The following is a 16,184-nucleotide window of genomic DNA, read 5'->3' as shown; positions in this document are numbered from 1 at the left end:
CTTGTCCTATATTGTGTCATTATATTATGATGTTTTTACCAGGTTTTTTTTACAGGTTTTATATATTACCATTTTTAGAGAAATTTGATCAGTTTAATTTATTTTAGTCTGCTTTTAATGTTTTATTTTTGGTCTATTTTAATCATAATCAGTGAGGTGCTAGGAGTACCTGTCCATGTAATTTTTCTGTGCAGTTTTTCATCTGTTAATTAATTATATGTATTGATAGGATTAGTGGATCAACAGGTATTAAACAGTTTAGATCAGTGGATGGTTTTATCTAAAGCTGGATGTTTGGGTCTTCATGCAAATGTTACGTTAAATGTTGTTTTAAACAATCAGATAATTTTAGAAAAATACATGTCTAATAAATAATTGCCAAAACTATTAATTAAATATAAAATCCAATTAAATCTGCCAATTAGTCTTTAAAGCCAATTTAACCATTATTCAACCAGAGAGAGAGAGAGAGTGAGAGAAAGAGAGAGAGACAGAGAGAGAGAGAGAGAGAGAGAGAGAGAGAGAAGGGGGGGGGGGGGGGGGATAAGGGGAGACAATGCAATATAAATCCATTACAATTCTACACAACTATATTAACGACTCTAACATGACACTAACGGGCCCCATGAAATAAATAAATAAACATGCAAAATGCATAAGAACAGTGGCCCGGTGTCAACATCCTAACAAACAAACTATTTACATATGATTAAGATGACCCCCAGCGCAAGACGCTACCAGGGGCCATAACTAAAACAACAAAACACTATTCAACTGTAAATACAACCAGAAAAGAACAGAACACTATTCAACTGTAAATTAAATCCAGGTAAATCCTGGTGCAGGCCCGGCCAGACGCACAGGTCCTGCAGTCTAAAACAATGACAACGAACGGAAATGGGGGCTGGTCCTGGTCTCGGTCTTCCATGGTCCAACGCCGACGTCTCCGACACTCTGGCTTCTCCATCCGTTCCAGGGCAGGGGGTCACCGCTCCGCTCCAAGGGCTCAAGCTGAATTTTGCTGTAAAATATGGAAAAAAAGTAAGCATTAAACTTTCTCAAACTTTTCAAGCCAATGACTAATTCTACTTTTAAACTCATGTGATTTGGACGTGGTTTGTTTCAGGGCAGGGTGGTGTGTTTGGTTTTAGCTGTTGAAAACAGTGTCAATAATTTTGGACAAGTTTTGGTTTGGTTTTGTCTCAGTTTCATTTCAAATTAATTAATTCTTCCAAATATACCTCAGTTTTTTTGTTTTTTTTTATATATATGTTTTAGCTTTATGTAAAACTTTCCAGATTATCTAATAAATCTCTATTTTTATCAGTTTTACTTCTGTTTTGAGTATTATTTAGATGATTTGAGTGATTTTGGATGAGTTTTGCTTTGGTTTTTGTCTCATTGTCATGTAAAACTAATTAATTCTTCTAAAAATACCTGTTTTTTCTTTAATATCAGTCTTATTTTGAGTTTTTTTTAAATAATATGACAAGGTTTACATCAGTATTTCATTAGTTTTAGTCTTGCTATAAGTGTCATTTAAATGAATTGACTAGATTTACTTCAGGATTTTTTTTTTTTTTTCAAAATCAGTCTTAGTCTGATTTTGGATGAGTTTTGCTTTGGCGTTTGCCTCAGTTTCATGTAAAACTAATTATTCTTCTAAATATAGGCTAACTCAGATTTTCTTCAATATCAGTCTTAGTTTGAGTTTTTAAAATAATCTGACATTGTTTACATCAGGTTTTCATCACTTTTACTCCTGCTTTAAGTGTTATTTTGACGAACTGACATTTACTTCAGTTTTTCTTAACATCAGTCGTAGTTTTATCTAAAACTTGTCTGATCATTTAATGAATCTCTTTTTTCTTTTTTTTTAATCAGTTTTACTTCTGTTTTGAGTATTATTTAGATGATTTGAGTCATTTTGGATGAGTTTTGCTTTGGTTTTGTCTTACTGTCATGCAAAACGAATTAATTCTTCTACATATACCTCAGTTTTTCTTTGATATCAATCTTCTGAGGTTGTTTAAATAATATGACAAGTGTTATATCAGTATTTCATTAGTTTTAGTCCTGCTATAAGCGTAATTAAACCCTTTAAATCTTGAGCCTAAAATGATCCGCTTTGACTTTTTTTCTTATTTTTACTATAAAAAGGTTAGAAAATACGCTGTGAGTGAGTCTGTTTGCCTATTTTTCCAGAGCACTTTTTTTTTTTTCAGATCTTTGAAAATCTAGCGATCATTTACAATTTACTGCATTTTACAATATTGCTAAACTGGTTTCTTCTCCAGCTTCTAGTTCAGGTTGGAGTGAAATTACAGTAATGACCCAATAAAAAGTCTCAGATTTTAGAAACTTTTTGGAATTTTTCCAATTGCACAAACAGTGAAAGAGTTACAGCCATCCAAACTGCATATGTGCAGGGTGTGTCAGCGATGACACGTCAGGTTTTAAACATGTTATCGGATCTAAATTTCACAATCAGTGCATCTCTAATTAATATTCATCAAAACATGCGACCTATATAATTAAATACATATTGTATCTGATAATCTTAGTGATGACAATGACGTTCAAACTAAGGTTAGGAGTCTTTATGGCAGGAGTAATTTTATCCCTCGCAGGTTTTATTTTTGTTGCACTTACTGTTAAGAATAAATTGTTCATATCTTTTTGCTTGAATATTTATCTGTTACTTATTGGTTAATTTTAAATGTTGTACTTCTCACTCAGTCAGAGTTGCTTTTAACAATGCATTCCGTATTATACATGGTTTTTATCGTAGCTGTAGTGCTAGTGGTATGTTCTGTTTTAACAATGTTCGCTCATATTATGAGATGTTACGGAAAGCAATTTTGAATTTTATACTGTGTTTAAGTCACTCTAGAAATGTTGTGATTTTGACAATTGTTAACTCTGACTTTTATGCTGATTCTACATTTGTTAAATACTGGCACCAGCATCTTTATACTTGTTATTGAAGATAAGGTGTGTGCATGTGTGTTGTTTTTATATTTATAACCCTTTTTATTATTATTTTTTTAATGTTCATTATACTCTATGGACTGTAACTATTTACATGTCTGATACAAATAAATAAATAAAATAATAAATAAATGTATAATTCTAATCATTCTACATGTTCAGTTGGAGATGATCACATGACTCCTGTGCTTTCAGACTAAATTGTATTAAGTGTCTTTAGTCCATTATGTAAAGGGTTCCTTACCTGTTGTTTCCGGAGTCCACCACCACCTCCTCCAGCTCAGGACCTGGACTCTGCTCCTCATGTGGCGTGGTCAGATGGTGAACTTCAATTAGTAGCTCGTAGATGACGGTTCCGAGCAGCCCACCCACAAAGGGGGCCACTGTGGGAATCCACCACCAACCACCTCCGGCCCTGCACAGACAGAAGTCTTATTATAGGGTTCCACATGTTCCACACTTTTACCATTTACATGTTCCACACTTCAGTCTAAAATTCATCATCTACTTACGTGAACACTTCTTCCCCCCAGCCTGCGATGAACGTGAACAGCCGGGGCCCCAGATCCCTGGCTGGGTTGAGGGGGAATCCACAGTTGGAGCCCATAGACAGTCCAATAGCGAGGATCAGCGCTCCAACAAGGACAGGCGCGAGTCCGTTAGGGAGCCGCCCCTGTCTCCGATCCACCACAGCCAGGCAACAGATGAGCAGCAGAGCAGTGGCCACCACCTGGATTTAAGAGGAAAAAAGATGTTTCAGTTTGACAGCAAGTAAAGTTCTTCATATAAAAATACTCAACATTTATTCAAAAGGCTTCTATGTAGTATTAACCCTTAGGCGGCCTTTTTTTATATATTAAATCTCTATATCAAGATTTCAGAAAGCTCTCTGTTTTCTGTACAGTTTGTGTTGTCAGTAGCTGAGCTAAAGATCAGTTTGGAATCAAATAAACAAGGTCAGAACTGTCACACTTTAGTCTGAAACATGGATCAACAAACAGCAGCTTAGTCAAGACAATAACATCACATAATAACTTTATACCTTCGTACGTCTCATAAACGGTGCTCGAGTTGAGGGATGAGGGGGGATGCCATCCCCCCCAAAATATAAACGGTCCAAATCATCCATCTTCTAAAACTGCCATTCCCCCTTTCCATCCCTTATGTCACTTTATCAATAAACGTGGTGTTTGTTAAAGGTCTCCATAGTCCTGTTAAGAGAAAGAAAATTATACACCAACTGAAACAAGTCAATTGTCAGATAGCTTTCCTACAGGAAACCCACTTATCTGATGTGGAACACGAAAAGCTGAAAAAGTTGTGGGCAGATCAAGTATATTATTCCTCTCATCACTCTGGGAGGAAAAAGGGGGTATCTATACTCATACATAGACATGTCAATTTTGTAAAAACTTCTGCACACTAGGACACTGAGGCCAAATATATCTTGGTTAATGGGCTGATTGATGGCACAGAAGTATCCTTCATTAATGTATACGCACCAAATGAAGATGATCCTGGCTTCATTAGAATGCTATTTAATAAAATATTACAATATAGCACTGGACTAATTTTGATAGGAGGAGATTTTAATTGTATAATGTCTAATATGTTAGACCGGAAACCCCCCTTTAAAGCTACCCTTTTCCAAATGAGTAAAATGCTCAAATATCAATGCGTGGAGGCTGGCCTTGTTGATGTATGGAGGAGCAAATTCCCTGGAAGTAGAGATTTCACATTCTACTCAAGCAGACATGCATCATACTCAAGAATTGATTATTTCTTTACGTCTAAGAAAGACCAATATAGAATATCTGATATTAAAATACTACCTATTACACTATCTGATCATGCACCTATAGAGTTAAAGTGGGACATAGGCCACAGACCATCCTCTAAACAATGGAGACTAAATGCATCCGTCCTAAATGACAGAGAATTTAACTCCTTCATCAAAACAGAGCTCAAGAATTACATAGACACTAATAAACGTGGTGTTCCTGCTATTTCAACATTTAGGGTGTTTTGAGCAGATTGATTAAAGCACTGTGGGTGAGAAGGCACACACACATGCAATGACACAAAATGATTTCTTATTATATTACATTATATTATATTATATTATTATACTATTATTATTATTATTATTATTAAATATGAGACTGGCTGCTCAGCAAAATCGACAATGCTATTCGTGTCTCCCACCCTCTACGCTGTCATCAGCACAAATTATCTGTCTCCATATGACAAATTCCACCGTCCCCCTTCAATTTTTTTTTTTTACAACTCGAGTACTGCTCATAAACTCACCCACCCACTCAAACTCTAGTCTTTTCATTAACTTTTATCACTTTTTCCACTTTCTTTTACTTAATACGTCAGTCCAGCAGAGTGACTCATTACTCCCTCTCGTGGTCACATCCATGTAAATAAATTCAGTTCATATCGCGACATTTCAATACATTGGCATCTTTGACAGAACTTCATAGCTCTTTATTCTAAACATTCCAATAACAGTTTTGAGTCATTTTTTTCATATTTGAAAGCGGAAATACTACATAAAGCCCCTCTATATGGTCATTGCAGAGTCTAAAAGTTTCATGATGTGCTGCACAGACTCCAGACAAAGCCTCAGTTAAAATGTAGGACAAGCACATGTGAGTGACAGTTCCTTACCTGATCCACGAGGCCTCCCCAAAAGCTGAGGTGCTCCGCTGGGTACGAGCAGAAGATCGCGGCGGTGGCATTGGGGCCTGCCACTAACAGCTGACCTCCGCTGAACACCTGGATGGCATCTGTAACCACATAGAGACAGAACACATTTAGGGCATTCTGGGAAAATATTCAGATTAAACATCCAAATCTAGAGTCCAATGAGGGTGTGAATTTTTCATGCAAAACACAAAACCAAAATGTTACTATTGTGTGTTGTAGACTTTAGTTTCTACCTAATACTTTATTGTGTCAAATGACGTGTTTCCATCGTTATAGACATTGTTTTGAGTCAATCCCATACATGTCACCCTGCTGCAGAAAATAACAACATCCCAAATACGTACTGTAACACATTTATGGGTGGATTAAGAAGGAATTCAGGAGTAACCAGAACTGTAACACGAAAACACAAAAATCTAGTGCCCCTAGGCTGCCCCTCCCTGTCTGAATGTGGCAGAAATAAAATGTTACTGATACAAGAAAATAGCATAGAGGTATAAAACTGACAAAACTGACATTAAAACATGGGCATGGGGAATACGTACTGGCTTTATGCAATGCACGTTTGCACCTAACGTCCAACACACAGTATCTGTCTGCGTGTGATGAATCGATAAATAGAAAAATCTGGCTTACTTTTTGAACTGGATTAATGAAAAATAAATAAAGAAATAAACTTGTTTTTTGATGATATTCTAATTTATTGAGATGCACCTGTATATTAAAGAGTCCAACAATATTCATCCTCTGCACAAAATGACCTCCAGCAGGTGAACTCTACTGGACAAGAGGTTTCTAATGCTCTAAAAATAAAAACTTCTATCTAATTATGTACGATGTAGAAGCATTAACACAGAGTTTACAAAGTGTTTTGACAGATCAAGTAAAGCAGGATAATCAGACTAACAAAAGCAAAACATACGGTTAAAGATAAAAACAAGATGATATTATATTTGACATATCTTGCTCATGATTGCAGGAAAAATGATTACCATTAATTGGATGCAACCTGACCCCCATATGATAGCTCAATGGATACAAAAAGGTAAACATGTTCCAACGATGGAAAATATGACTCCATCTTACAGTTCAAACTACCCTTATTTAGAAGAAGATGGACTCCTGTTTGTCTCTATATTAGTAAAGATGTATTGTGCTCAATATCAGCTGACAATTGAGGTGATTTTGTTTTGTGTCTTTCTTTTCTTTTACTTTTCTTTGCCTGTTGTGGTTATATAAGTGCTGGTAAGTTTAGAGACGGTAATAAAGTAAATAAAAAAAGATAAAAGACAAATATGCAAAAAGCAACAGGTTACAGCAACTAGAAAAAAATGTACAAGGAAAGTAAATATTCAATAAAGGATAAAATCAAAAAATAAAACAAAAACTGTAGATATCTTACCGTAGTACTGGAGATAAACCGTTGCCGCGCCGAGAAAAGCTCCCAAGAGGTGTGACAGTGCATAAAGGGGAACCTTCCTCCAAGGGTGTCGACCCAAGATGGACAGACTCATGGACCAAACCACGTTGAGATGAGCACCTGAGAGGAAACAGACATCATGAGTCCTGTGAGGAAAACAATATCTTACCTATACAAGCATCGACTCACTCCTTACCTGAAACTCCATGAGCAACAAGAATCCCAAATAACGCTCCAAGGGCAGAACCAAGTTGGATTGTTAGGTAGTTGCCATGGTTACCGTTGGATGTGATGACCTGGGCCGCCGCTCCAGATCCGATTAACTACAAATGCATGAAAAAAAACAACAGTAAAGAATAAGTCTGCAAAAAAAGACCCTGAAAATGTGCAACATTAGGCAAGTGAGTATTTTGACTGTATCCTATTTTTTATGCAGATTTCCCATTTCCAAACTCTATAAACTTGAATGCTTGTAGGATTTAATCATATCAGGTGATGTGCTTAAATTACTTAAATTGCGTGACACAGGAACTCAAAATGAACATCTTTTTTTTTTCACTTTAAGCAAATGTACAAAACATGCTGTTCTCCTAAGAAATAAATGAAACATAGGGCTTTAGCTATGATGTTAAAGTACAATTGTGATCAATATTGGATAAAAATGTTTAAATGATAGGTTTTTATGAACACAAATATGTTGTGACATGGGGACAGCAGTTTGTACCTTTGTTCAGTATCAGAATAAAAGACTTTGCTGGAAGTAAAACACTACAAATATGCTAATAAACTTTTATTACACATACATATTACAACTGAAGTGGTAAATACAGGTAAAAGGAGAGCATATTTGACAAATAACTGGATTGTACATAACCTTTCTATATTTTTGCACTGTTGAATAATTACTTCCTAGAAATTCACAGACTTAAAATATCAGATACAAGCTAGAAAAAATATTAAAGTTACAAGTTACAGTTATTAAAGTGCATGTACATGTATGTCAGAAGTATAACTTTACATGATCAATTCTATCTTTTTTTCTACAAGTGACACTGAAATTTTGTAAATAGTTCCATAAAATAGAGTTCTTAAAGTAAAAAATGAGCCTGTTTGAGAAATGATAGGTGAAACTTTCATTTCTGACTCTGATGTTCACTTTGACTTGATCTGGCCCTGCAGTGATAGTTCTGCAGACACATGTTCACACACTGCACAAAGATAGACAAAAAACTCCTGCCGAACTCAAGAGCTTCTTATATTTAACTAAACAAGGTACTTACAACTGCGATGTACAGTCCGAGACATTCCGCCAGACATTCCCGGACCAGCTGATTTCTGATAATACATTTCCTCAGAAGCCTCTCCATGGTGAAGGAGTTCGGCGTTCTGGCAGCTGTTCGTCTGCAAAAAGGAGAAACAAAGAGTTCAGAGTTAGTGTACGACATCCTTTTACTAAAACCACAGTGCTCATAGTCACAAATTCCTGCCCAGAGGCCTGATGGGAGCTCTCCTGGTTGATGATCACACCTGAATGAGACTACCTCAAACTAGCCCCTCCCATTTGACTGTTCATTAAACACATATGACAACTGACATATGAAGATGAAGATGCATTTAATTGCTGAAGCCTTAAAAACCTAGAACTACAGTATTTTTATGGTGACTTGAGATTTTCTTCTACATTTAACCTTTCCCTAGTTATTTATCACCATTTATTATGACATTATTCTCTAAATTTAGCATTTTTATCAATGAAACTCAACAAAAAAATCAGGACTACTCTACTACTATATTTTTGGCATGTAAGCTAAAGCATATAATTTTGGAAATTAAACTTTGCTGTAAAAGTTATTCAGGAATTTTCTTGCATAACCAAAACAGTTAAGTCATGTGAACTGCTGATGGCATGTTGCCGACTCCATGCGATAAATCCTGATGCCAAAGTATTAGTTTTCAAATCCACAAACTACCAGCTAAAGTATAAATACATGACCGGCAATTTGCTACAGCGTACTGTATCACTGAAGCTATGAGTTCTGCTTAATGAGCTCAACATCATTAAACTAGATAGAAACGTATACAAACCAACTAAACAGTAAACCAGATAGAAACACATAAACCAGCTCAGAAGCAAATAACCACATACAAACCTATAAACTAGGTCTGCAGCAAATAACCAGATAACATTTAAGATAAGATCAAATAAGATAAGTTAAAATCATCTCTTATCATAGGTTACAATCTTACAACAGCAATTTTACATTTTATAAACCAGCTCAGGCTCAACAGATGTTTGTCGGTTGTTTTAATTTACTCATTTCATTATCGTTACGACAGAACATGAGAAATTAGTACTTTCCCTTTTTTTTCTTCCCCTAGGTGTCCGCCTATAGAGGGAATGCACATACGTCACTTCCCCCTGGGCCACGCCCCTCTAAGTCAGACCGAGTGGCAAAAACAAACCGGCTCAACATGGCGGAGTATAGCAGTAACTACAGCGAGACACGGAAAAATGTGGAATATAACATGAAATTAAAGACAATTGGACTGGACATGGATCCATACAAGCTACCAAACAACAAGTGGTCTACGAACATTGATATGTGGCTGAAAATCACGTATCCTGACATTTATATGAACCTGATTTCAACGCCGGGGAAAATCCACAATGCAAAGGCTGAAAGCATACAAAAGATAAAGAGTTGTTGACATCCTCGTCATTGTTAATTAGAGGATTACAGCTGGTGAGTGCTTTCAATTCAACATACGACTGTTTTTGAGGTTTTGTGTCAGTGCAGACGTATTTTCTTGGCGGTGATTGCCAAGGTAAAGGCCCAGCAGTAGTGCTCACAGTTCACTACTGATTTACTGGAGCTGAACCCTTAGTATTGACCCAAGTGAGTGGATGATCTACTGGTACTGTGGAGATTTAAGTAGAGTTTACATCAAATACTTGATCCAACACAGCTACAACAGCTTTGTGCTTTGGAAAACTAGGTTAGCCTCAGTTTAAGCTAGTTTACAAATCAAGGTTCATAATCACACAATTGAAGACAAAAACGTTTCAGTTCTGAAATATAGAACTAAATGACAGATGCTAACATTAACAGCTTTACGAAGAAGTAACGTTAGCCAAAACGATATGTAATTTAAGGTATGATTTTACACAAGAATACAGCATAAATTAACGTTACCTGACACGAATCCAGGTTCCGTTGCCTGGATTCCAGTTATTTCTACAAATTGCAGCGATCCGTCTGCTTCTTCTGTCTTTGGCTTTAGGTCGCCGCTAAAACGATAGCTCCGAGTGCTTTTTAAACCTATTTGTGCAATCAATGGCACAACAGCTCTTCCCCATTTTTTAGATTGTTGTAAAGTTTTCGCAGTATTCAAGCCAAAGCCGCTACTCATCTCCCTCTTTCTGCCACTCAGTGGACGGAACCGCGGTGACGTCACATGTATACCCTCTACATGGCCCATACCCCGGACCAGCCCTCTATAAACTAATACTAATACATCAGACTGTATGACATGGATCCGCCAACATGCCATCAGCTGTTCACATGACTTAGCAGCACCACTGTTTTGGTTGTCCTCAAATATTCCTGATTAACTCTCATAACAAAGTGCATTTTTCAAAATGAGCCTCAGTGCCTGAAAACCTAAAACCACAGACACGGCTTAACCTGCATGATAGGGCTGCAGTAAGGAAAGAATCTGACAAGTTTACATGTTTTTTTTTTATGTTTTAGTCCTGCTCTAAGTGGTATTTACATGAAATAACAAGTTCAAAATGATTCTTACCCTTCTGGCGCTAAGTCCTTTACCGGTGGTCCTGGTCCTGGTTCTTCTCGGTGGTCTTCTTTCCGCAGGACGATGTTTTCCTCTCCGGTCACTTCTTCCTTCTTCTTCTTCGTCTTTTTCTTCTGTCTTGATCTCTCCTATAGCTTAGATGGTGCTAGCTTAGTTGGAAATCTGTCGCTGGGTTCAGATAACCTGCTTTTCTCCCTCAATACAAGTTCGAAAAGCTACAGTTAAAAACGTTCCAGTCTTCATATACACATTCCGTAACCTGGCAACAGTAGAATTCCAATGTAGTGTTTCCATTTTGTCCATGGTTTTCATGGTGGTCTCGTGCCGGTTGCACTGCGCATGTGCTAGGCTCTCTGACCCTGTTTGTTTTTGGTTCACGTGCGGTTCGGCCGATGCCTTCATAAACACAGTCCAGTTGTGTCCAAACATCACTGTTTTCAAAGCCCTTTTTCCAATTACGTGGACAATTTGAGAAACAGTATAAATTCTAAAGCAAAAAAAAAATAAAGTCAAATGTATAGTCTTATTCATTTTGTATAATTTCTATTTATTCCTCGAGCAATTTTTATTACATATTTTTATTTATTATTATTTACTTATTTATTTATTATTTATTTTTCTTTCATAATGTTTTTACTTACATGTATTTCTCTATATGATGTAAAAGATTTTGTGAATTATGAAATTTTCTACCCTTGTTGTTGTTGTATACTATTATATATATGTCGAGGCCCAAAACGGAATCTGGCCCGATTCAGAATCGGGCCGGCCCAGAATGGAATTCTAATCTAGGCCGGCCTAGAATGGAATCCTGCTGCTATAATGTTATTTTTATACCATGTTTAATGCAAATGATCCAAATTATTACAAAAATCAATACATGGAATTTGCAAATATATGAAAAAAAAAAAAATGAAACAACATTTTAATTGTAAACTATAATACACTGTATTTACAAATAGAACCTAGTGGTACTCCCCACCAATATATGGTACAGTGAAATCGACTGAAATTGACAATAGTTACTCAAGGTATGTAAGACTGAAAATGTAAAATTATGACAAATTATGGAATTATGGATCATTTGCATTAAACATGGCATAAAAATAACATTATAGCAGCAGGATTCCATTCTAGGCCGGCCTAGAATAGAATTCCATTCTGGGCCGGCCCGATTCTGAATCGGGCCAGATTCCGTTCTGGGCCTCGACATATATTTACTGTTCAATGTTAATTGCTCCCAAAAAAAAAAAAAAACAGTCCTGTTGTGCCGAATTCAACTTCCTGCCGAAAACTGCTCCCCCTTCCTAAGTCAACCATAAAGAGGACAATATTGCGGTTATGTTTTTTTTGTTTAATATTAAAGAATGTGCAACTGTAAGGTATATAAAACTTTCTAAAGTTTAATCTTAGATACACAACACACCAAATATATAACAATATAAACAGATACTGCCGAAAACTGCATCACCTGCGGCTGGGGATGCAGTTTTCAGCAGGGAGCCGAATTTGGCACCGGGTACTGCCGAAAACTGCACCCCCCATCAGAATTAGCTTGTGAAGCTAAAGGAGTGAAATGACTTTAGCAGCTCACATTTGGAGCTGTTCTGGTGTGACAGGAGGAATTTGGTGCACTTTGTCCTCTTTATGGCTGACTTAGAAAGGGGGAACTGTTTTCCGCAGCTGCTGGCGATGCAGTTTTCGGCAGGGAGTAGAATTCGGCACAACACCTGTTACTGTCCTCCAAACACTAATATTTGCTTCCAGTATTTTTGTCCTGCCTACAGCATATTAACGTCCTAAAGCAGGGATGTCAAACTCATTTTAGTTCAGGGGCCACATTCAGCTAAACTTGATCTGAAGTAGGCCGAACTAGTAAAATAATATATAAATAATGTCAAATCCAAACTTTTCTGTATGTTTTAGAGCGAAAAAAGTCAATTTACATTGTGAAAAGGTTTACATCTACAAACTATCCTTCAAAAGATGTGAATAACATAAACAAACTGAAAAAAATAGTGTAATTTTAACAATATTCTGCCTTAGTTTATCATTTACACATGTACATTAGAACTTACAGATCACAGTGGATCTACAAATACACAAAACACTTAACAGGCAGAATATTGTTAAAATTGCACTTACTTCTCTTAAGACATTTCAGGTTGTTCACATTTTTTGTGAAATTACACTTTTTGTGTAAATACATACAAAATATTTACATTTACAAAGAGAAAAATTTGGAGTTATCATTATTTATGTTATGATAGTATTTTACTGGTCTGACCCACTTGAGATTGGTCTGAATGTGGAACCTGAACTAAAAGGTTTGCCAATATCTTAAGTGTAATTTTTTGCATTTCACAAATTCATCCCAAAGGCCAGACTGGACCCTTTGGAGGGCTGGATTTGGCCCCCAGGTCGCATGTTTGACACTTGTGCCCTAAAGCTTGGACGTTACTTTATGTTTAATATTCAAGGATGTGCCAACTGTAAGGTATATAAAACTTCAAATAGTTCAATCTTAGATACACAACACACAAAATATATAAAAAAAACCCAAAACAGATACAGGCAGGGAGCAGAATTCTGCACATCAGACAGGACGTGTGTGTAACGTTCAAATATGGCTGAAAAAATGTTGGTGCGGACATCCTCTCAATGTCTTCTATGGACCCAATTTGAACATCATTAATATTTACAAGATTATTTAAAATGTGACCAAATTAATTGACCTAATTAATATGTATGAAAATGTTTAATACAGCATTCAAAATACATTTTAAAAATTATCTTGCACTCTGAGAGCGTACAATACCGTTATTTAAATGTATTTTGAATGCTGTAGTAAACATTTTCATACATACATTCATTTGGTCAAAATTATCAACTAGAAAAGCACTCAGAGAGCGCAGACCTCCACCAAGGATGATCAGTGCCCCCCCCCAACCAAAATGTAATCATTTGTTCCTTGTGCCAGTATCAACATGTCCTGAAATTTTCATCCAAATCCGTCCATAACTTTTTGAGTTATCTTGCACATGGACAGACAGACAGACAAACCAACACCGGCAAAAACATAACCTCCTTGGCAGAGGTAATAATCTTATATAAATATAAATGACGTTCAAATTTGGTCCATATAAGACATGCAGAGGACATCCACACCATTTTGGAACCATATTTTAACCTCACACAGATGTCATGCTATAATCACAATAATCATAGTTTGACATTTACATTATTCCTTAAAAAGAAGAGCATTATTCAGAAATGTTAATGAAATATAACTGGATGTAGAGTATATACTCAGTGACAGTAGATAATTCTGAATAATACTGAAAAGTTTAGGATCAGTCTATGATTTGTAATAAACAGAAGAATAGTCTATTTGTCATGCTGAAAAAAAAAAAAAAAGAATTTATTTCAGGGTAACAGTAACAGTAGAAGGAAGTCGAGACCGGTCTTGGGTATTTGTGCCTGTCCACTCCTGAGGGAACATGCTTGAGGTGCTCTCCAGCGTGTCCATGGACCACATCCTGTGTTCCCTCCTTAAAGCTTTTGAGCTCTGCGCCTGAAAAAGTTGGAAGACAAATGTTATCCATCTGTATTGTATTTAGATTCGACACTAGGCTATTCAGTCTGTACTGTAGCTATAATAAAAATCAATGCTGTTATGTAGCTTAATAAAATAAACCAAAATATAGAATGACATCAGGTGATTATAAACTATTTATTTTTTCATATCTTAATATATTGTTAACTGAGCCCCTGAGGCAGCGGATCTTCTTCCCAGTACACATGAAGCTTACCTTTACATTCAGACAAACCAATATGACTGCTACAATTAATATGAGACCAACATTTGTCCTCTAAAAGAAATGACCTTTTGTTTTATTTTGTTTCTTTGCATGTTTGAAATAAATAAATGAATAAAATAAATCTGCTATCTGCTAGGGGCCCTAATATGCTAATTTCAGGGGCTTTTAATATGATACTGGACCACAGTGGGACACTATTGAAAGTTCTGATCAAAAAAAAAACAACAAAAAAAACAAAACAAAACTCCATAATCATCACCTATGAGCTGTCTGTGCACTCCTCCATTCTGTGTCTTTCCTGCTTGGCTCTGAAACGCTGGGCTTCACACATGCCTATATGACACCTATGTCCTGCAGAACAAGTATCCACCATTTTAAACATATTTATGAGTCTGGGAAGCATATGAGGTCCCCTTTAAGCTGTGCCCCCCTCCTTCCCCCCTCCACAGAACTACAGCGGTGTTTAAATCATTTAGCCAGATTTACTACTGGCAGGCAGAACTTGACACTTACAGCGATCAAAGGCAGTACTATCCCATAATATAAAATATAACGACCTCCAGAATATTACCTGATACCAGTTGAGTTAAGATGTTAGTTGAAACTCATATAGAAACGAGAAAAGCACTCGGAGAGCGAAGACCTCCACCAAGGCAGATCAGCCCCCCGCCCCCAAACTGAATCATTTGTTCCTTGTACCAGTATCATATGGAGAGACATTTGTTTTTTTATCCATCAATTAAAAAGAATAGATTTGCAACCAAAAAAAGAGATTTGAGAGCAAAACACAGTAAGTGGCAAACAAAAAAAAATATCATTTTGCTTATAAATCAGTCCTCTTTGCTTTCGAGATACAAACTTTTACTTGAGACTTAAAAAATTCTGCTTGATAATCACTCTTTGCTTGCAACTTCAAAAGTTTCGCTTGTGAATTAAACTGCGCTTAATGGGCGGGGCCTACGCTGATGGATGAGAGAAGAGTTTCTATTGGTGGGTTTCACCTGGCTCCAGCACCAGCCCCAGCTTCTGTGTTAAACCCACTTCTCAGTTGTGTGTTGTTACTGGGAGGTAAGTTGATAGTCTACTGCTCTTTGAAATTGAAATGTATCTCTTAAGTAATGGATTACACTAAATAGCGTCGGCTACAGCCTGTACATTCACAGCCTGAGCAGAGTACAGAATGAGTGAGTGAGTTACGGGGAGGAGTTTACAACATAGGGCTGGGATTTAAACATTATTGTTGACCAGTACCCGCAGTACCAAAACGTCACAGTTCCTTCTAAAAAACACACCCGGAGCAACTGAATGATGCTTTTTATTCTTGCCGGTTATAAAACACACACACTGCTACAGCTGTGCAGCGACATTAACGTCTGTCAGCCTGTATCTGTCCCACCGTTAGGTTTAGGGCTACCAGAGCTCTG

At 36.7% G+C, this 16,184-nt stretch overlaps 1 protein-coding gene across 1 annotated transcript; it reads right to left on the bottom strand.

Moving 5' to 3' along the window:
- Window positions 1-873: 873 nt before the first annotated feature.
- Window positions 874-8,493, bottom strand: LOC115411713 (aquaporin-10-like). The gene is made up of 7 exons (XM_030123928.1): window positions 8,407-8,493; window positions 7,323-7,449; window positions 7,109-7,246; window positions 5,668-5,786; window positions 3,504-3,721; window positions 3,236-3,406; window positions 874-1,021 (listed from the first exon to the last, which is right to left on the bottom strand). Exons 1-7 carry the CDS (start codon window positions 8,491-8,493, stop codon window positions 874-876), a joined length of 1,008 nt encoding a protein of 335 aa, XP_029979788.1.
- Window positions 8,494-16,184: the final 7,691 nt, after the last annotated feature.

Source organism: Sphaeramia orbicularis, chromosome 20, assembly GCF_902148855.1.
Source record: "Sphaeramia orbicularis chromosome 20, fSphaOr1.1, whole genome shotgun sequence".
Taxonomy (NCBI): Eukaryota; Metazoa; Chordata; class Actinopteri; order Kurtiformes; family Apogonidae; genus Sphaeramia; species Sphaeramia orbicularis.
The sequence above is the reverse complement of the archived record's forward strand: the minus strand, read 5'-3'. Positions and strand labels throughout refer to the sequence as shown.

Excerpts from the sequence above, each read along its gene's own strand:
- LOC115411713 (XM_030123928.1), bottom strand. The coding sequence starts at position 8,493 with ATGGAGAGGCTTCTGAGGAAATGTATTATCAGAAATCAGCTGGTCCGG. Across the intron at positions 7,247-7,322 it reads TGTTGCTCATGGAGTTTCAG|GTGCTCATCTCAACGTGGTT; the intron begins GTAAGGAGTGAG and ends GTTTCCTCTCAG. Across the intron at positions 1,022-3,235 it reads GTGGACTCCGGAAACAACAG|CAAAATTCAGCTTGAGCCCT; the intron begins GTAAGGAACCCT and ends CATATTTTACAG.